This window comes from Notamacropus eugenii, chromosome 1 (assembly GCF_028372415.1).
Source record: "Notamacropus eugenii isolate mMacEug1 chromosome 1, mMacEug1.pri_v2, whole genome shotgun sequence".
Lineage (NCBI taxonomy): Eukaryota > Metazoa > Chordata > Mammalia > Diprotodontia > Macropodidae > Notamacropus > Notamacropus eugenii.
In genome coordinates, this window is record NC_092872.1 from 633,084,859 (window position 1) to 633,108,170 (window position 23,312).

The 23,312-nt window shown below is 38.3% G+C and overlaps 1 protein-coding gene across 4 annotated transcripts in view; it reads left to right on the plus strand.

Annotated features, from left to right (window-relative positions):
• ANTXR1 (ANTXR cell adhesion molecule 1) overlaps window positions 1–23,312 on the plus strand; it is a 308,995-nt gene that overhangs the window by 57,642 nt on the left and 228,041 nt on the right. For all 4 annotated transcript variants that reach the window (XR_011972695.1, XR_011972694.1, XM_072635321.1 and 1 more), the window contains exons 7-8: window positions 8,343–8,411; window positions 11,905–11,985. Coding sequence is in view for 2 of the 4 variants with exons in the window: in XM_072635321.1 (XP_072491422.1) it covers window positions 8,343–8,411; window positions 11,905–11,985 (150 nt within the window). In the remaining 2 variants the exon portion in view is untranslated. The remainder of the gene's footprint in view (window positions 1–8,342; window positions 8,412–11,904; window positions 11,986–23,312) is intronic.

Genomic DNA, 23,312 nt, shown 5'->3' on the forward strand with positions numbered 1-23,312 from the left:
ATATATATATGAACATATAGTGGATAAATTTCACAGATGTGAAAGTGCTTTGCTCAGAGTCATATAGTTACACAGAGTTATATAGCTACTATCATAGTTGGAAATCAAACACAGATCTTTAGATATTTAAATCTAGTTTCCTTTCCATTATACCCTACTGCCTCTTTTTAAAAATTTTGTGCTTTAGACCTTTAGGAACTATAGCTTGGTCTGGGTTGGGGGGAGGAGGGGGTCCAGTGAATATAGCCCAAGGGCCAAATCTGACTGGCTGTCTTATTTTTGTATGTACAGCCTATGGATAGAGATTTTTTAAAGTTTCATTTTAAAATGAACATTTTACATTTACATTTTACATTAAAATGAACATTTACATCTTAAAAATGTAAAAAAATAAATTCAAATAAAATATAAAATTTTATTCAAAAATGTAAAAGCCATTTTTAATTTGTGGGCTGTACTGAAGTAGGTCCTCAGGTGGTAGCTTGCCTACTCCTAGATCAACTTTCATGCCAGTATAGCAAATATCATAGATCTCTAGAGGATTTAAAATTTATAAATATCTCTTTTTGTCCAAAAAGAAACATTAGTGCCATATTTGCTTGCGTAATTTCCTCCACTTTCTCCTAACCCAGTGAAATGGAGAGAAATCAGTCCAAAATGTGGGTCCTGGTACATAGCTACCCTTCACATCCTACGTTAATTTTGAGCTCTTCATCTTTAATTAGGAACAGTGACTCAGCCACATCTTTGCAACAGTTGGTTGCGCAGTTAGTTCGTTGACATCTAGCACGACATTCAACATCAGCAAGTCTGTGTTTTCTATAAGTGCTCTGATAAATCTATCAGCAAAACACTCTTTAAATGAGATTACCTACATTAGCATGAGAGTGAGGAAGGGAGTTTACTACATGATTGAAATATGTAACTTGCACTTAGGAATTCCTTTCCTTTCAAGTTTTACATTTGGAGTTTGCCAAAGTTTTAGCCAAAGAAAGGAAGGAATGGACACTTGGTATAACCCCAGCTCAGGTTTCCTTTTCAAGGACTGAAGTTCATTGTGAATGTGGGGTGAAGTCACTCTCAAACCAGATGAGCAAGTGAGTGAGCAACATGGAGATTAAGTGCAATTGGTCAGGCATAAAGGAGGGATGCTGGCCAACATACTCATCCCAACCACTGACAAACAGCTGACAGCTCCTTTAGTTTAGATTTTTTCAAACCCAAGCAAAAATTTGTTCTGCTTAGAGAAACCTCTGTTGGCAACCTGGTTTTTATTTCAAAGCAGATAAATGTTTTATAAAATTTTAATTCTGGAGGGAGAGAGCAATTTAGGGGAGACACATTTCAAACTTTTGTTCCAAATGTGAATTAGGAGCTAAACAGATGAGGAGGGACAATAAGGGAACCAATATGGTATGCATTTCCTAAATACTTGGCAAATGATAATGCTTAAAGTTTTCAGGACAAAACTTGTCTGTGTGGTAGATACTGAATTGAGCTTAGTTTGGATGCAGCAAAAGTCCAATATAAAAACTCAAGGAGGAAAAGACCAGAGATTTAAAAGATTGCTGCCTGCTAGAAATCTCTGCATAAGGGATGGTGGAAAGGAATTTCATGTATGTCACATGTGTAGACATGAAATTCAGGATACCAGATGCCAATAAAAGCATGCTTTATGGAGAAAAGAAGGAATAAAATATAAAAACCCAAAATTTCCACTCTTGCTTAACCAAACATGTAGCTTGGCTAGACTAGAGGGTTCAAGAAAGGAAGTAGCAAGAGGGGAGTTTGAACAGGTAGACTGAGACTACATTATAAAAGGATTGCCAGGACAAGGCTACATGGGCAGTGTGTGGGGGTGGGAGGATGGAGTGGCTATGGAAAGTTTTGGATCAGTCAAATGGTAGTTACCACCAGCATCATTACTAGGGTAAAGGAAAATAGGTGAGAGTATGATGGTGGTGGTATAGGGGAAAGAGTGCTTGATTTAGAGTCAGAAGACATAGATTTAAATTTCTGCTACTTATTTCTGGTGTAAAGTTGGGTGAGACACTTAATCAGTCTTCATCTTAGCATCGTCATTTGTAAAATGAGGCTGTTTCTCCCACCAACACTTACAAGCCCCAAGCTAAGCTATAACATGGCTTGGGCTTATGGAGGAGGGTAATTACTTTCTTCTGTCGAATTTAATAAACATTTACTTAATGTAAACTATAACTCCATACTGTGCCGGGTAAAGTTGTGTTCTGAAAATCTAGTATAGCACAAGTCAGAAGGCAGAGCCTTTGGGTAAGTAAGAGATCCCAAACCAAGGGCTCTGTCTTTCCTCTGTAGTACACTTTAATAATATCCATGGAGCATGACCTTGGGGGCTATATCTCCAAATATGTTTTATCCTGGAGTGGGTTAAAAAAAACTCAGTAAGAATTAATGTGGTTAGCTTTTCACTTACTTACAACTATCCACTAATTATTGTTTTAAAGTTTATAAAGCGCCACTATCGTGTTTGACATTTAGCACAACCCTAACGACGTTTGATGATCAAACTGAGGTTCAGAGTGGTTGAATGACTTGTCCAAGGTCATTTAACTAATAAGTAGGTGATTCAGATATAGATCTCATCAAGTCCAGTGATACTTTGACTCTAATAATAATAATAATGTCTAATATTTATATGGGGAGCTAGAAACACTCATCTTTCTGAATTCAAATCTTGCCTCAGATACTTACAAGCTACGTGACTCTGGGCAAGCCACTTCTCCCTGTTTGCCTCAGTTTCCTCATCTGTAAAATGAGCTAGAGAAGGAAATGGCAAGCCCCTCCAGTGTCTTTGCCAAGAAAACCCCAAATGAGGTCACGAAGAGTCTGACACAACTAAAACAATAACACAAATTTATATATCATGCCACTTACTGTGTGCCAGGCCCTATGCAAAGCACTTTACAAAGATTATTATCATTTGACCCTCACAACAACCCTGCAAGGCAGGCGCTATTATTACCCCCATTTTGCAGATAAGGAATCTGAGGCAAATAGGGGTTCGGTGATTTGCCCAGGGTCACATAGCTTGAAAGTGTCCAAAACTGTATTTGAACTCAGGTTTGCCTGAATCCAGACCTGGTGCTCTAGCCACTGTGCAACCTAGCTACCTCAAATCCATTAATATTATACCATAAAGAATTAGCAGTACATAGTTGAGACATTTGACTACCATCCCCAAATCAGAATTAGGACGAGTGAATAGGTATTCAATAGATTTAAATTTTGACTCAATCAAAAATAACTTCTAAGTAATTAAGAGTGGAAATGAGCTGAAGGACAATGTTCAGTTCTGAGCAGCACAGCTGAAGGCTGGAAAGGACTCAAAAGAGAGAAGGAAACCAGCATCACGAAGGGCCTTGTGTTTATATCATATGAGGACTGGTTGAAGGATGTTTAGCTGGAAAAGGGAATATAATGATCATCTTCAAGTATTCAAAGGACTTGTAAGTGTAAGAGGAATTAGACTTATTCCCATTTGGTCCCAGAAGGAAAACCAGAAGGAATGATAGAAGTTGAAAAGAGGCAGATTTAGGATTGAAGTCAGTTGTTCCAAAGTAGGATGGCTTGGCCCAAAGGATGGTGGATTCTCCCTCATTGGGGGCCTTCCAGCAGAGGAGAGACAACAGCTTGTTTGGTGTGTGATAACAGGAGTTTCTTTCAGATGCAGATCAGATTAGATGAACACTGAGGTTTCTTCCAACTCTAAATGCTGTGATTATGTGAGCTCTTTACCTGCAAAGATGTTCTAAAGGAGATTGGATGATCATTTGTCCAGAAGTCTTACAGATCTGCTTCCTTTTCTGAGAACTGGTTAGACTATGATCCCTAAGATCACTTTTCCTTTGTTAGGGTCACAGCACTAGAAGGGACCTTAGAAATCACTGAGTTTAACACCCTCATTTTACAAGATAAGCAAACTGAATTGGAAAGGTTCTATGTATTGCTCCACATTTCATTGTTCCATGTCACATAGTTTGAAAATGTCCCATCTGGGAGTTGAACTGAAAGACTCTAGCACTGAACCCAGTGATTTTTCTACTATACCACAGTTTCAGTTCTAAAAGGCTATAAATTCTTTATAGTTCATGCATATAAACCCTTATCTTGACTCCTCAATGTGGACATTGGGTTAATACTATCAAATGTCTCTCCAATGTGAACCAATGTGCCCAGATTTTTTCTGTTCATTTAACCAGATAATGCATATTTAGGCTTTGTTTTCATCCTCTATCCAGATCTTATACTGATATGTTTTAAATAAAGAACTGCTTTCCATGTGGATATAAAATATATTAGTGTTCTCACTCTATTTGGGACTTTTTATATATTTTATGGTGCTTAAATAAGTCATGAGTATGAAAGTAGGTCAAAGTCTTTTTATTAACCAACAAAAAAAAAAGTATATGGAATGGCCCTACTGTTCAGCTTGCTTAATGATTCTTGAATCAATAAGTTGTTCTTTGTGCATCTGGGACTACTTTGGCCTACCCGTTTTGATGTTTTCTTGTATTTATAGATTTTTCTCATGACAGAAACTATGAATGAGGCAGCTAGGTGGGATAGTGGGTAATGTTGTGGACTTGCGTTCAAGCGTAGTCTTAGTCACCTACTAGTTGTATGACTAATGACAAGTCATATGTTTCTTCATCTGTAAATGAAGAGGATGAATAATTTTTAAAGGGAGGATTATAATAGCACCTGCCTCCCAGGGCTGTTGTAAGGATCAAATGAGGTATTTGTACAGTGCTTTGCAAGTCATCAAATTCTATATTTATATGAAATATAGACATGGAGAGGGATCACTTGTGTTGTGATTGGTGGCATCAGGTGTATGTTTGAGAAGAGCTGCTAATAATTCATGTACCGCTATGAAGCATTTGAGCTGGTAATGATGGATCTTAGATGGCTACATTACTTCCTAGTTTTGCAGAGAGGCTAGAATTTTAGTCTTCTACCATCTACCTTCATATAATTGTTTCATCATTCATTATGCTAATGGTATGAAAGTTTTCTACTTAATGTTTGATTTAGTTAGTATTTTTTTGTATTGGTCTTCTTGTAACCATCTCCATGTTCAGAAATATTTCACATCTGACTTTCAGAGGTGGGGGGTTCTCTGTTCTCCCTTTTCTTCCTTACTTTTCAAGTCTCTGTTTTTGATTGAAGTTGAATTGTTTTTGTCATCCTTTGCGTTGTTTTCACTCCTTTTTTCTCATCTTGACCTTTAAACTTTTGCTTTCAGTTGCTGATTAAGGGAATCCGGAATTTCTAATATACTTTAGTTTCCTGAATTCTTTTCAGATGTTTCCTTTGTTTGCCTTTAAGAAGTATGACATTCAAGTTTTCTACTATATGTACCAATTATACATTAAAGTATCTTACCTGTCCTTCAACACATCTTCAAGGACTCTGTCAAGTCACTTATGCCATGGTGGCATTTGATTCCTGAACTTAGTATAAACTCCTCTGTGGCATCACCTTTCCTGTAACATATAGTGCTCTATGCAGGTGCTAAAATTCTTCTTTATTCCCACTTTCTGTGAAATATAGTGAGGAAATGTTTTGATTAACGATGCTTATAGCATGAACTGACTGTTCTGAATTACTATTTTGTCATAATTTGGCATAATTTTTGGCATAATTTGTTTTTAGTTGGATTTGTGGCATAAAACTCAAAAAAAGATTTTTTTTTTTGGAATTATAGTCTAAATATTCCCATCTCCTTGCAGTTCAGTGGCTTGGTGGTTAGAGCTCTGGACTCAGAGTCAGGAAGATCTGAGTTCAAATTCATTCTCAGACACTTAATAGTTCTGTGACCCATTGCTTGTCACTTAACCTCAGTTTTCTTATCTGTAAAATGGGGATAAAAATAATAATACCTATTTCCCAGAGTTGTTGTAAGGATAAAATGAATATTTGTACAGTGCTTTATAAGCTACTATATGAATGCTACCTAACTAGGTGGCTTAGTAGATAGAGCACTGGGCAGGGAGTCAGGAAGACTCGTCTTCCTGAGTTCAAATCTGGTTTCATCACCCTGGGCAAGTAATTTGATCCTGTTTACCTCAGTTTACCCATCTGTAAAATGAGCAGGAGAAGGATGGCAGATCACTCCAGTATTTCTGGGAAACAAAGAGTTGGATACAACTGAAAATGGCCGAACAACAAAAACTTTAAAAGATCAGTTGAGGCATTGGGGCTATTTTTGTCATGTGGTTCATTTTCAGGTATAATTTTGGGAGTTTATATTCACTAAAGATTTTCAGCTGATTTTTGAATTTTTAAATTTGCCATCTTCAGATTTTGTTAGCTCCTCAACTTCATCTTTCATTTTATCAAACCTAACCATAGGGATGAAGTTGCTTTTGTTTTTATGATAGCTCTTCACTGGTCAGTAATACATTATTATATAATTTGGAATTGTGGATACCCTTGACAGAAAGCAAAAATCCCTTGATCATAACTGTCAAGATCTGTTTCCAACCTTGTTATGACACGGTAAGAAGGTTTTTGTGTCTTCACTCTGTTTCATGTATGTATCTAGTTTGTTTGCTTTAGTGGTCAGTACTAGTTTCCAGGAGAGAGGACAGTGATATTTCTGATTGGTTGTTATGTGTCTGTCTCTCTAATAATGGTACCAAATGCAAAGGAACACCACATATTGTACGGTATTCTGGGTCATACTGATCACTGCATTGGTTTCAAAGAAGGCCATCTTGTGCTATATTGTATTACCATCCCTCTACCTATATCTATTTCTAAGATTCATAGGAATAGTTTCATTGTTTTGGTCTAGCACAGAGCCTGGCAATAGTAAGTGCTAATAAGTGCCTATTGATTGATTGATTGATTGGGATGGTAATCCAATCAGTCATATAGCCAGGGCTTGATTGGTTCATGTTTCAGAATTCCTATCCATCCTTCACAGATACTGTAGCACTTTGAGGGCCATAAATAGAGTTCCCACTATGTATTCCTTGTGGTCATTCCCTTACTTTGTCATACTACCTTCTCCATGATATGTGTGATGGACTCTGAGGATATTATTATATTATTATTTATATTGTTATGATCTCATATTTTTTCAATTAGGTTCATATAGAAGTAATAATAATAAAAAATTGCATTTTTATAGTGTTTTAGCCTTGCACAGGACCTTATACATTTTATATCTTTTTATCCTCAAAACAACTCTGAGAGGTAGGTATTATTATTATCCCCATTTTACAGATTAGGAAAATTGAGGCAGACTTTCCCCTGGTCACACTGCTAGTAAGTATCTGAGACAAATCTTCCTGACTCCAAGTCAATCACTCTATCCACTGCATCATCTGTCTGCCAAACTATGAGAAAGTCACTATCATGTTATTATTATTTAATATTCAAAGGATGACGATATAAATGAACAAGATGACTACTTTTTATTTGTACAAAATTAAACACATTCTCTGTAAGCTTATTGAAAGCATTCTTAGTGCAATGCCAGGGGCAGAGGGGATAACAGGGATGATATTCAACTCATCCTGCTCCCACATGATATTGATCTCCTTTGCTAGGTCTCTACATTTTGAAAGTTTTTCATTCCATCCAGCATAGATGAACAGAAGGAAGTTAGTAAATAAATAATAAGAGTAAGGATGCCCTTTTGTCATTTATTACTTAAAATCATTAAAGAAGAAGGATTTTCAGGATTTTTTTTAATCTTAGGAAATCATCTTGTGATTTAGAACTGATGTTCTACAGCCATTCAGAATATTTAATTCAAAATGATTAATATCAAATAATGATTAAAATGAAATTGCTTAGTGACAGAATTGCAATAAAATATACCTATTCCAATAGATAACTGCCCTCTGATTTCACCTTATGAGATGTAACATGGTGCAATTGAAGATCAGTGGGGTCAGAAGTCTCAGGTCATCTTTTTACCAAATACTGCAGCCTTCTGAACCTCATTTTCTCCATCTGTAAAATTAGAATATTTTTGCGTTGTCTGCTTCACAGGGCTGTTGTGGAAAATATGCCTGATAAACTACAAAGGACTAGAAAAACAAGGCTGTTGTTATTATAGGTCTATACTGGCAAAAGAAAAGATTGTCCCGATATCTAAAAAGTACTTGACTGCTTGGTAGAAAGAAAATTTTGTCAGATTATGACAATTTTGTCAGATTATGACAATATGAAAATATGGAAAATTCAAACTGTCTTGGAATATTTAAGTTTTTTCATTTGTTTTTAATCAATTGAATTTTGTGATTTTCTTCCCTTTATAATTTGATTCCTTTCTCTCCTCTTCCTAGGCTAACAGATCTCGAGACCTAGGTGCAACTGTCTATTGTGTTGGGGTGAAAGATTTCAATGAAACCCAGGTATGACCAGTAGTTTTCACAGACTGTAACTGGCTATTGGAAAGGACTATTGTAAGTGCTTCCACAGACAGCTGCCTCCAACTAAAACCCCACTCCTATGTTTCATCACAGCGTAGAGATGGCCTCGGATTCTTGAAAGCCATGTCAGTGGAGCACAAGCCCTGACAGGCCCTACCAAGCTGGAAAGTCTTTGAATATGAGCCCAGTAATGGACTGTGTGTCTGTCATCCAAGGATCAGCCTAGATAAGTGCTGAAAGGTTCATTACCAGATGGCTGGCCACTAGGTGATGGATATTTCTGGCCACAGCAACTCTTTAAAGTATCCTCTAAGATGTGGAGGGTTTGAGGTCTATGTCAGCAAAGGGAGTGTCCACACCAACAAAACTATATTACTAGAATATAACCAGTTAAATAAGTGAACATATTGTGGAGAAGGAAAAGTGGTAACAACCAATACGGAGCCTGGTATTAGATGGCATATGCCCCTTTTAATTTGGCAGTTTTCAGATACGTTAAGAAGGAATTTGGCGGGGGGGGGGGGGTTGTGTCTTGTAATTCCTAAATCACGAATACCTATGACTGCTGTATTAAGTATAAATCATGCACATAGAATAGTAAAAATCATAGTTTTAGTCCTGGAAGGGACCTCAGAGGCCATCTGATACAATTCTTTCATTTTACAGATGAGGAAACTGAGGCCTAAAGAGGTTACAGTCTAGGCAGAGAGCTATCAGAAGGTCTCCTCATCTTTAGGTTTATTTAAAATCTAACCTGTGGGGAATAATTAGTCTGTAGTGGTTGAGAGAAGGACTGGGGTGTTCGTTAGCAACAAGTCTAGCATTCCTGGGTAGTGGGCAGCCACCGCTGGAAAAGCCTTATTACTGGGCTGAAGACTTTATCCTCCCCCTAATAACCTGCTGGCTATAATCACATAAGAGAAACAGAAAACTCTTGAGCCTAGCTCATATTAGAGCTGGAGGAGGTAAAAGGGATGCTCCATCAGTACATAGGAACAGTTCGACTCATTGAACAGCCCAGGGTCTACTGTGTGTGAAGTACTTGAAAAGAAACAAGGATAACAAAGACTGGATGGGGTGGGGTGGGGGCTACAGTATATCCCATCTTTGGAGGCCACTAGAATTGTTGCTTTGGAATTCCTACAGGTTCTGAGAACAGATCTGAATTATTTTAGATAATTTAGTTGAAAGCCTAACAAAGGAAGATAAAGTAGTTGGGGGCTGGGTGGACTTGACAGTCCAAAAGACTAATCAGGAAGATGTGATCAAGGAAGTAGGGCACAAATATGGGCAGATAGTAATCAGAAGCTAGAGAAGTGATCAAAATCAAAAGTGTATAAATATTGGAAGTCAGCGTGGTATAGCAAAAAGTATATTGGCTTTAGTCTTAAAGAACATAGATTGCTATTCAGGCTGTCAACTTGTTAGGGATTCCATCTTGGGCAAACCATTTAGCCCTCATTGTCTTCAGTAAAATGAGGGAACTAGACAAAATCTCTAAGTCTGAAATCTGAAAGTCTCTTCCAGTTTAGTCTCCTCTTAGCCTATGATCAGAAGGTTCAGATCAATAGGATGTATCAGACAAAGAGTAACCAGAAAATATACAAAATTTACATGAGCCTATGGAAGGGTCATGAAACGATTGGGAAAATAGCCAGCTATCTAGAGAGACATAAGAATTGAGAGAAGGCTGAGGCATGTCCCTCACATTATGGAGTGAGCAGAATAGAATCTCAATCGAAATCTAGATATTCAGGATGACTGGATTTAGAGCCTCCAGGGATCTTCAAGAACATCCAGTCCAAGAGCTCTTCACCTTTGTGGTGTCATAGACTGTGTTGGTATCTGGGGAAAGACTATGGACAGACACCTTCTCAGAATAACGTTCCTTGCCTACCTTTACGATTGAAGGAAATGCCAACTTTCACTTAAAGGCTTAATGAAAATAAAGGTGTATTTTCCCCCGAGTTCATGGACCCCAGATTAAAAACTCTAGCCCACCCCTCTGCCTCTACTGATGAGGAGCTAACTCATGTGGTTTAGATGAGGAACTGCCAATGAGCAAACTAAGTGACACGACCGGGACCAGAGCCCGGGTCCTCTGATGCCAAATATAATACTCTTCCTACAGTAACATTCAGATAGTAGTAACATACTTTTATAGTGGAGAGATCATCATAATGTAACTAAAAATTGGCCCTTTTATTTAGGTGTCCAGTTTCTGTCATGGAGGACTCTAGCTCCTAAAAAGATCTTGCATTGGGGAATACTTTAGGAATGGGGGTAAGGAGACAGGAAAAAGAAAGGCAAGAGAGAGAGAGAGAGAGAGAGAGAGAGAGAGAGAGAGAGAGAGAGAGAGAGAGAGAGAGAGAGAGAGAGAGAAGCACTTTTAGGCATTTTATGATTTTTAAGCACTTTTAAGTATTTTAGTATGTGTCGAGCACCATCCTAAATGCTGAAGATACCAATATGACAGCCTCTGTCTGCTCTTAAGAAGCTATGATCCAATAACTAGGTAAATTGCATTTCATGAACAGTGCCCACTTTGCTTAGGTTTTGAAATCCATGTGAAACTGAATTCTACTGTTTTTGTATTCTCCCCCGAAGGTCTGTTGGAAACCTTGGGTTTGGTACTCTAGCCTGACTTTCAGTTGATTCCATCTACCCAATATATCTCTGTACTAACAAAGAGAATAGTAGATGGATTTAAAAACCCGCTTTTACTCTGCTATTTAGAAGATGCATAAGAGCCTGATGGAGATACACAAAGGTTAGATATGAACTGTAAGAGGAGACCTAAAATAGAAGAGTCACTTAAAAACAAAAGACTTTACTATCAATGTTCAGGGTCCTGTTATGTGATTGTCCATGACAGTCAGGAGGCTGAATATTAGGAATAACAATAATAGAAACCTCAGGGTCATTCAGATTAGTCTCTTTCTTTCCTTAACCCAATACTCTGCCAAACAGAAACAGTAGAGTGAAGTCAGTTCCTATAATGACTTTGCTCTCTCCAGGTGGAAGGAGAGGATCCCTGCTCCTCTATATCCTTAAAAACCAAAACCTACATTTATTTTAGAAATCTGCTGTGAAAGGGAATTTGACCCTGGTTGAATCAAAGTTGCCAATGGGAATTTGAGTGAATGGAAGAAAAATAAGCCAATGGCCTATTCCCAACTCCATAAATACATCAAGTCAGACCAAGTTTTGCTCTAAACAGGCCATTTTACTTCTGCTCCCAAGGAGAAAAGTATTAAAACAAGTGTCAAAATTGGAGCAGAACCCTTTGGACTTTGCCCCAGGGCATGGCTGGTAAGCTCATTATCACTGAGAGCTTTGTGGTTAGTTCCCAGAGGGCCAGTGAAGGCCTCAGGTTCCTCCTCACTCTGAAAGGGGTCTGAGTCTCTTGAATCAACGTGGCTTCTCTCAGGAAGCTTCATCCAAACCTGATGCGTATGTATTTGTATATTCTTAGCTGGCTCGAATCGCTGACAGCAAGGACCATGTGTTTCCTGTGAATGATGGCTTTCAAGCTCTTCAAGGGATAATAGACTCGGTGAGTGTGATGCTTCCCCTTTAGACTGGAGAAGTGGGAGGGCAGGCCGGTTGGTGGTTGGCCCTCTTGATTTTATACCATTAGGCTGGATTAAAAAAGTAAAAGAAAGGTACAGATCTTGATAGACTAATAAAGAGGTACAAGGGTTTGCTTTCTCTTCTCCCTTCCCCCATGCCCTTGCCTTTTCTTTTCCTGAAGCAAGTCTGCCTTACAACCTAAAGAAAAAAATGGAGAGAATAATGTTAACAATGCTTCTAGCAGTTGTCCAGATGCAGGGCTTCCTCTGTAACTCTCGACTCTGGCAAAGTGATGGTTTCGATTCTTAGTTTCCATTGGCTGATCTCAGCATTTCTAGCAGAAAATAATTCTTATTGTTGATGTTCAGTCTTTTCAGTTATGCTCAATTCTCTGTGACCCCCATTTGGGTTTTCGTGGCAAAGGTACTGGAGTGGTTTGCCATTTCCTTCTCCAGCTCATTTCACAGAAATGGAAACTGAGGTGAGCAGGGTTAAGTGACTTATTCAGGGTCACAGAGCTAGTGTCAGAGGCCAGATTTGCGTTCAGGAAGATGTCTTCCTGATTCTAGGCCCAGGGCTCTACACTGTGCCACCTAGCTGTGACTGTCTGGTCATAATAACTACCATTTCTGTAGTTCTCCTAGGTTCACAAAGTACTTTCTTGCAACAAACCAGAAAGGAAGGTAGTGCAGTCATCACTGGCCCCATTTTATAGAGGAGGAAGCTGGGGCTCAGATATTAAGTCATCTGCCCAGGGTCACAAAGCTAGTTAACAAAGTTGGGACTCAACCTGAGACTATATAACACCAAGTCCCTGGCTGTCTCCCCTGATTACAATATACTATTTCTCCCCTGTGCACTGCTAAATTGGAGTTCCCATCAGCCAGTTAGGACTTCTAGGTAAGCTTCCATTTCAGCCACATGGATGAAGCTTCTGGCTTGTTTATGTGAGGCATGTTAGCTCTGTAATTCTGGTGCTGGGAAGGATATCCTACTCAAACGTGAGGAATTCAAGTTTCTAATCAAGCAATGGTTCCACGTTTATCCTTCACTTGAATCCTTAGTTTACTGAGAGCCAAAGTTGTCCCACTTGCACAAGCTCATTTTCCTTTTGGTTTTATTTTATTTTATTTATACTATACAGCAAATGGGACAATGTATGACTGTGGCATCCCTTTCAACTATATAAACATAGAGCCAGCACCCCCACTTCTTTCAGACTATCAGTGGGTGCCAATTTGAAAGATTCTCAGCTGGCAACCCAGAATTCTCCTAGCAGCTGTCTAATGAAATACAGAAGAACCCCAGCCTTTGCCTCCAGGTTCTGTGACAAAACCACGGCCAGTTTTTCCTTTTTGGAGACCTCTTAGGCTCTTGGATTTACTGGACCAAGTAAACACAGTTCTTCCATATGATATAGCCTTTTAAATAATTAAATGCAACTGTCAGATCTCCACTCCCTCTACCCCACCTCCAACACAAGGCTTCTTTCTGCCATACCAAGTTCCTTCATTGGTGCATTTTCAAGTCTCCTCCTCACCATCCTAATGACCTTTTTCTAGATAAACTTCTTATCCTGCCCAAAAGGTAGCTTGATAAAACCAAGTGCAACAGAGCAATCCCCTATCTTGGTTCTGACTTAGACTCCTGAGTCTATTTGCGGGGGTGGGGAACCTCCAGTCTTGAGGCCATATGTGGCCCTCTAGGTCCTCAGGTGCAGCCTTTTGACTGAGTACAAGTTTTACAGAATAAATCCTTTTATTAAGGGGATTTCTTCTGTGAAGTTTGGATTCAGTTAGAAGGCCACACTTGAGGACCTAGAGGGCCACATGTGACCTCGAAGCCAAAGGTTCCCCACCCCTGGCTCTAGAGTAATGGAAAGTTACATTAGATTTGTGTTTGTTTGCTTTTTTTGGCAGGGTAGTATAGTGGATAAAATGCTAGACTTGAAGTGAAGAAGGAACAGTTCAAATCTTGCCACTGACACTATATGACCAGGAACAAATTACTCAGCTTCTCTCAATTTTCTCATCTATAAAATGAGGCTAATAATATCTTTAGGACTCACATGAGACTCAAATTAGTGCACAAGCAGTACTTTCAGAACCTTGAAGTACTATGTGAATATCCATTTTTGACGGTTGCTATAGGTGACCGTCATGTCACACGGTGGGTTCAAATCATGATCGAAGTTTACTCACTTCCCCAGGACTTTTTTGATGTACTAACACCTGCAAAAGAAGAGAGAAGTAAACTAATTTTCAAGAAGGGGAAGCTGAGGCATAGAAAGGAGGATTGATTATCCTGAGGTCATTCGGGGGCAAAAGCAGACATTGGAACCTAGGGTGTCTTCCACTAATGGGCCTCAGAAAAGCTGCCACTCCATTCCCAATTGATGATCTAGGTTGATTACAGGAAGGGGAGAAGTGAGCCCTTTATGTTTATCACCATCGTCATCACCATCATCATCATCCGGCATTTAGGTAGCTCCTCTTGTGGCTCTGTGCTGAGCACTTTGCAAATGTCTCCTTAGATCCTCAGTCAAAAGGCCACACCCAAGGACCTACAGCAGTGCAGGTTCTCCATCCCTGCTCTATCCTCCGGACCTCAACCTCCACTGACTGACTCAGTTGCTGGTTGACTAGGTGTAAAGTCATTCACTACATATAGTTCAGAACTCTTTCAGCGATGTAGCTAGACCCTTTGTTAAGCCTTATCAATTCCCTGTCAGATGGGGATGTACTATCATTTGAAAGACCAGGAAAAGATTTATATATATATATATAACTGGTATGAAACTTCCAGGTTTAGAAACCACAGACATTGTCATCTGGGGAGGAAACCTGAGAGAGCAGCAGCTTGGCTGACAAACTTTACTCAGATACCTACTGAACTTGATTTGGCGTTAAATCTTATATTTAAACTCACTAACAATGTGGCCACAAGCAGTCATTGAAACTGAGTTTGTTTCCTCATCTACAAAAACAAAGCTAATAAGTATTTTTCCCTCATAGGTGAGGAAAGTGCTTTATGAATCCAAAAGCACTTTAGACATTTGAATTATTTATTATTTATCTAGTCCCACTTTCCTCTCACAAGGTAGAAAGGAACAGGTCCCTGGAGCTACTGCCTGATCCAAGTAGTGATGCATCCTGGATTTCTAATGTAGACTTGTTGCTTGTAACCAAAGGAGTGGAATTAGCCTGGAGTAAGCCTGGAGTAGCGCAGCTAAGTGGTAGCATAGTGCACAGAGCAATAGGCCTGGAATCAGGAACACACAAGTTCAAATCTCGCCTCAGAGACTTATTAGCTGTGTGACCCTGGGCAAGTGAATGAACCCTGTTTGCCTCAGTTTCTTCATCTGTAAAATGAGCTGGAGAGGGAAATGGCACACCACTTCAAGAAAACCCCAAATGGGATCACAGATATTTGGACATGACTAAAATGACTCAGTAATGACAGAAATCAAGATTACTTTGGCTCCTGTTTGATGGGTCTGGCCAAAGGGCAGGGACTGAATGATGGTGCATGAGACAGATGCCTAGAGTGAGTGGAGCCATCTGTGACAGTATTGTCTTCTTTCTTAAGGGGCCAGAAGCACAAAACAGGCTCTTCAATGATTTGTTGTGTGATAAGAACAGATAACATAAGATAAAAGAACAGGAGTCAAAGGCAGCAGGTTTATTAAATTCTTGGAAGGTCACCAACAATGAGGAAAAATTAGGACCCAATGGACCAAAAAAAAAATATGAAAGAGGTTAAGAGCTTCAAGGAAATGACTACTTTAAAAGACTTGAGCTTATATAAAGAGATATGTTTCTAATTGGACTCCTTCAGTGTGGCTATGGCAGCTAGATGACAGAATACAGAGAGTCAAAAGTTCAAATTCTGCCCCAGGTATTTACTAGCTGTGTGACATTGGGCATGTCTCTCTGCCTCAATTTCCATATTTGTAAAAGGGGGATAATAATTGCACCTACCTCACAGGGTTGTTGCAATGGTTGGATGAGTAAACACATGTAAAGCACTTTATAAAAACTTAACGAGCTCTATAAATGCTAACCATTATGAGTTATTGTCATGCCAGAGTCCCTTTGGGCTCTTGGGTTTGGCACTAACCCTGCTTCTTCTCCCCAACTCCGAAATTCTTTGGAATCATCTTCAACTGTTCCTATCTCCCACCTGTTGCTGGCATTTCAGACATATGAAACAGCTGTTTGGCATCAGCCGTATATTATCTATAAGATTCCTGTCCTAAAGTTTTATAAGTAAATAATGCTAGTGCCAGGGTATCTATGGAATCAAAAGCTTGAGTCATTTTGGGGAATGGTTTCCTATTCACTTGGCCAATTTATTAAAAAGACAGTGCTGCAGAAAAAAAGAACATTCCCTTACCTTAATAAACCATAGTTTGTTCACTTATTCCTCAATCAGTAAGCCCCCACTTCTAGATTTTGGGAGGTTTCTTTTTGTTTTGGTTTGGTTTTGCTAGCTACTACAACAGATTCTGTTACTAATATTTTTATTTATACAGGATCTTTATTTTTACCTTTGACTTGTTTGGTATAACAACAATAATTCATAGTACTATATTATACTATGATATATATGATATATTTATACTATAGGTGCCATATATGTGCAGTATATATGCTCACATAGTACATATTCATATATGCTAGCATGTTACACTATATTATTACTATATTGGTATTTTATGGTAGCATAATCATAGTGATTATGATTTTCATTTATGCATTGCTTTAAGATTTGGAAAGCATTTTTAAAAATATTATCCAACCTTATTCTCACAGCAACATTGGGATGTATGTGACACTATTATGCCCGTTTTATAGACAAGGAAACTGAGGCTAAATGACTTTCCCAGGGTCACAAAGCTAAGTATCTGAGATAGTCTTGAGCTCAGATTTTTATGACTCCAGGGTCAGTACTTTCTCTACAATGTTATATAAGTATTTGAGTGGATGCCCAATAGTGGGATTGCTGGGTCAAAAAGTATGAACACTTTACTGACTTTTTCATGAAATCACAAATTATTTTCTACAACACTTGGACCATTTTACAGTTCCTCCCCCAGTATATCAACGTATCTTGAGTTCCCACTGCTTCTACAACATAGACTATTTTTGTCTTTTATCATCTTTGCCAATTTAATGCGTGGGAAAAATCTCAGTTATTTTAATTTTCATTAATAACAACTTGAGGCATTCTTTCTTTTGGTTGTTTATAGTTGGCATTTCTCCTGTTGAAAACTATTCATATTCTTTGACTACTTATCTACTAGGGGAATGACTCTTGTCACATATATTTGCAGCCATCTCTTATATAATTTGGGTATTAGATTCTTTAAAAATCTATTTGATGCAAATATTTTCCAACTCAATAGTCACATTATTGTACAAATATTTTATTTTACAGAACTGACATTGTCCATTTTATTTTTTATGACCTCTATTATTTGTTTAAGAATCATCCCTGTAACTATATATCTAAAAAGTAACTCTTATAATTTTCAAAATTTTGAAACCTGAAAACTACTACAATTTTTTATGTTATGATCCTTTATATTTAGTTCAATGATTCATTTGGAGTTTAATGTGGTATTATTTTTTTAAATTAGACTTGTTGCTATCTTTTGATTCAGAAAAATAAACTCAGTAAATTATAGACTTAAAAAATATGATCACTGAGAGATCTTCAGGGCCCTCAAAGCAAGGGAAGATGCTGCCCATCATGTGACGATGAGCAGATCATAAGCCTTTTTTGGTCCTAATTTCCTAAAATATGAGCAGCTTGGATTAGATTATCTCTAAACTGTAAATCTGAGTCTAACATCTCAGGTCAGTCATCCAACAAGAGAATCTCAAGAGGCAGTTATAGAAGGAACTTCTTTCCCCAAGTAAGAGAAAAAGAGAGCAAGGTCAAGACAGCTTACATGACTTTCCCACATGAAGAAAGTGAATTAGTGGCAGAACAAAGATGAGAACCCTCACTTCCTAACACTTTATCTAGCCCGTAGTACATGGACTTTACCTTGTTTTGGAGTTAATATCTTAAATTGTTAATATACTATCCAAAGGATGAATTCTCTTCCTTATCGCAAGGGCTATAACATGAAAAAAGGAGAAGAGACCTTCTCTTTCCTATCCAGATATTATTATTGTTGTAATGTCCAAATGTAACAACCTCTTCTAATCCCATAACTTCAGATATCATGGTTTTGCTGTGACTCTCCGATCTATTCTTCCTCCTACAGTTTCAGTCCTCAATTCCAGTTGCCTATCCTACTTCTTGATTCCCTAGTCCTGCCAATACCTCAAATTCAAAGTCCCAAACTGGATTCATCCACTTTCCACTTTGCCCCCACCAATGCTATCCCTCTTCTCAACTTACCTGTTACACTTGATACACATTGATACACTTTCTTCCCAGTCACTTATGCTTAAAACCTAAGACTTTGATTCCTCAATCTCCCTCACATCTAAACAGTTGTTAAATCCTGTGAATTTTACTTTAATGACATCTCTTACATCTGCCCTCCTCTGATCACTTTAAGGGTGACTGTCGTAGTTTAAGCCTCTAGCAGCCTTTCCTGAAGTATTACAAAAGCTTCCACACCAGCCCCCCTCCTCCTCTTCCTTCTGCAAAACATTCTTCACATAAATAACAAAATAATCTTGGACTGTGCCTCTCCTGATCAGAATGCTGCATCTGAAGCCAAAATATCTGGGCTCAAAATCTGAATCTGTTGTATACTTCTTGTATGACTTTAGGTAAGTAACTTTCACCTCTCTTGCCCTCAGTCTTTTTCATCTGTAAAATGAAAGATATGGTTTAGATGAACTTTCAGGTCCCTGATAAGTCTGTGATCCTGGGAACCTTCAGTGGTTTCCTGTTGCCTGTAAGAAAAAATACAAACCAGTGTTTAAGGTCCTTTGCAATCTGCAGACAATTTACCTCTCTAACCATATTTCATTCACAATATTTCCTTTCATGAAATATATGTTCCAGACAAATTGGATTACTAGCTGTTCTCTGATCTTATGCTTCACTTTCTTGCCTCCATGCATTTGCTCATGGATGTCTAGAACAACGCCTCCTTATTTCTGCCTCTTGAAATTGGATTTCCTTCAAGGCTTAGCTCAAATGTTACCCCTTCAATCTCTCCTCAAATTTTCTTATAGCAATTTGTTCAGATCTTTCTTTTGTTTTTTTTTTACCTTTAGAATGGAATCTCATTGAGGGCAGCGCTTAGCCCAAGGTCTATCAGAGAGTAGGCATTTAAGAAATGCTGGTTGACTCATTCCTTGGTCACATTTTCTCTTGTATCATACTTATCTCTACAACTTCTTCAGTTTATGAGAATATGTTTGTTGATAGCAGAAACTGTTTCATTTTTGTCTCCATATTCCAATTGCCTAGCACAGTGCCCCATAAATAGTTGGCCCTTGAATGATGATTGGATCAAATTGAATTGGACTGGGCTTTGACATTGTTTCCACTAGTATTTGGCAGGAAGTTGAAAGAAAGAAAAATCTTTGGGATAGTTGGAAGACTCAAGCTTTGAAGTCATTCCTTTAAGCTGGTAAAAATATAAGAAGAAAACATTTCATTGTTTTTTGTTATTGTGGCTTCCACAGGGAATTTGAAAAGACCACAACTCATAAATTTAAAGCAAGTCTTCTAGAGAAAATATGCAGGGTAGGTTCAACAACTGCAGATGCTTTCTTTGTTTGCTGGAGGCTGTGAAGCAAGAACCTGCATGAAAAGCCAGGGTGAGAGAGAAGTGTAACCAGGCTATAACTGCATAACTTTGGTTAGCTTTTCATTTAAATTCACTATCACTGAATTACCAAATATTGAACTGTTAGGAAGTTTAAAGATTATTCAATCCATCCTTCCTCATTTTGTAAATTTTCTAAGGATGAGAAGTAACATCACGCTAGTAGTAAATGGCTAAAGCAAGATGACTTGAATGCTTGGATTCCAAATTGATGTCTTGTTCTTTCTCCAAAAATTTTATAAAGATGCTGCTATGAATCAAAAAAGGGGTGTTTCAAACTTTCTTATAGCTTGTCCCTAACAATCTCCAAGGGGGCTTAAAAGTCAGTTCTTTTTCTATGCTGAAGTGTATGAACAAAATAACCCAATTACTGCTACACAAACAATTCTGCCTAGAGCATCTGTGCTAGAATAAACATATAAGACTCTTCTTGGCTTCTTAATTGACAGGAAAGATGTAATTTGAATTATTATTGTGTTTGTCCTTCATTCTCGAAGAGGACCTCATATGACATCAAGATGATGACATGACTTGCAGTTGACTTTGATTTGAGTGAGGGAGGGCTGTGCAACGTCACTTTCTCCTCCTGAGCCATCTGGGTCCAGTGACCAGATATTCATCAGGATGGCTGGAAATGGCCCAGGATACAATGTGAGAGCCTGGCCCTTTCAGACCAAGGTCTTATAGCATTCTCACTTTAAGTGAGATATACTCATTCAATGAATAGGCTTCTTTAAGTAGCTGTTGAAGGGATGGCCCCTTGAGTCAAAAAAAAAATCAAACCGAAAAGGAAAGACCCTCAAGGTTCCTGGGTAAAAGAGAAACAGTTACTACTAGTATTTACATTTGAGTGTGGTATCATTGGAAGTTCACTTAACTTAGAGGCCTCAAGTTTTGAGTCCAGGATCTAACACTTACTAGGACACCTTGGGCAGCCTGCCATCTCTGGAGAATAATTTCTAAATCTGTAAAATGGGGCTAATATTTGTGTGAGCCACCTCCCATCGTCAGTGAGGGAGAATGCTATAAAAACAGGAGATTTTTTGAAATGGGTAAGCCAGAATCTATGGGTATAGGTTTCTTGGCAATTTAAATCTCCTCCCACACCCATTAACCATCCCACTTTGTTTTTCTCCCACAGACCCAGGAAATGGCCAATATACCTACTCCCATTACTACCTCTTATCTAGTTTCCTACTTAACAAGAAGCAGGATGAGGTACATATCACACTTGTTGTCCAGGAAATGAATGGGGCAGCATAGGGATTACAGGCTTGGCTGTACTTGGGGCAAGTGGTGCCCTTCATGTTTTCATACCACAAAAAAGCAAGATACATCAGCACAAAATCGGAGACACCAATATACTACTGGCTGGAAATGCTTTGGGGCAGATGGTGTTTATCACCAAGTCAGGCAGACCACCAATGTGCATGAAATAAACTGAAGCTATGAATGCCTTTATGCTCTGCCGGTACTATATCATAATAAAATTGAAAACAGATCTTCCTAGTTATAGGCAAGGATTTGGTATTGCTTTTATCCAACAACAACCTCAATTTCAAGTTATATAACAACATATTACAGATTAATAAAGGAAAATCACAAGAATTAGCTACACTTTCCTAAATGCAGATTTGGTGAAAAGGAGAATATACACAAAATCAAATTCTGCAAAGCCCTTTTGGAGTTTGATGGAACAAATCCAACTAATAGACCTAGCATACCAAAAGGGAACAATTCAAAAAAGTTGGTGTCTGCTATAGCTGTTATGGACAAAGATTCTTTTTGTCAGACAGTGTGAAAACATTTCAGAACCTACACACAATAGTAAAAGCTTTTCATGCCAAGCCCCAGCGTTGGATTACACCCACCAGTCACTACTTTTGTTCCTGTTCACATGCTGCTGAACAAAGCTGGAGAGAATCACGAAACCATTATAAATGTATGTTACGTAATCTCCTTTGGGCCCTCACTGCAGCAAAGTAATTCTTTTACATCTCCTTAATTTATCCACTATCACACTTACCACAGCAGCTTTTCCAAAACTTTCCATTTCTCTTCAAACTTCCAGTGGTACCTTCTGTACCCACTCTGTGATAAAAATAATTATTTCTCTCTTCTATTAATAGCAACTTGAAACTTATGTGGGTCCTTCGTTCTTGAAGAGGATCTATTAATAACTAATTATTGAACTAGAACCAAGGTTTTTTCCCTCTTCTACTTCCTCATCCACAAATCAACCAGAATGGGAACTCCCTCTCAAAGACTTACCAAGTCAGAATCTAATCAAAGACAGTAAAATAAAATTCTAAGTTAAGCCCAATAGGTGCATTCCTTCTCATTGTGTTTACTTAGATAGGTCTGGGGAAATGTTGATTCTCACTTTCAGCAGACAGGTGATATGGAAATTGATAAATCTCTTTCACGATGATATGGGAGATCTAAGTCATGTACCTCAAGATCCTCATTTTAATGTAGCCCAACTTCTCATTGTCATATTCATTCTCTCATTAACTGTTAGCCAATCAAAGTTGATTGCCACCCTCAGGAACATTTGCTCTTTCAAGGGCCTATAAACTGTGAGTCTACCACCATGAAGGGTCTTTGCTCTAAGAGAGATGGCTAAATGACCATCCTTTTATGAATAAACATACTGGTATCACTAATAAAATGATTAAGTCATCTTGAACTTTTTAGACATCACCTCTTAGCTACGGGCATGTTCTTATAATTCACTGAGAGAATTGAGATCATTTGCTAAGAGCTCCTCTTCTCATATCTCTCATTTGCCTTTCCCCTTTATCTTTTCATTTATCCCAGTCTTACACGAAGAGATGACTGAAGTTTTTCTTTACTAAGGCAAACCCTTATACCTGCATGCTTGATAAATTCCTTCTCATCTATACATACAAATTGTCCCTCTATTTATCATCCTCACTCTCACTAATCTTCAGTATCTCCCTGGCTATTGGCTGTTTCCATGTTGCCTACAAAAATACCCATGATTCCCTCACCTTTAAAAAAACAAATAAACAACAAATTGATCCAACAATCCCCACTATTAACTCTCCTTGTTATCGTGACTCCATTTCCTGTTCTCTTACTCTCCTCTGATCTCCCTTCAGTCTGGATTCCAACCTTATTTTTCAACTGAAATCATTCTTAATTGCCAAATTTAATGGCTTTTCTCAACCATCATTCATACCAATCTTTCTTTGTAGTCTTTTACATTTTCACTCTCTTCTTAATGCTCTCTCACTCTAGGTTTTCATAGTACTGCTTTCTTTTCGTTCTCTTCCTATGTAACTGTCAGCTCCTTCTGAGTCTATTTTGCTGGATCTTCCTCCATGTGAGTGTCCACTAAGGATCTATCCTGGGCCTTTTTCTTCCCACATAATGTTTGTCTTGGGGATTTCATGAGCCCCCATGGATTTAATTATCATCTCTGTTCAGATGACTCTTAGATTTACTTATCCATCCCTACCCTCTCTCCAGACCTTCAGTTT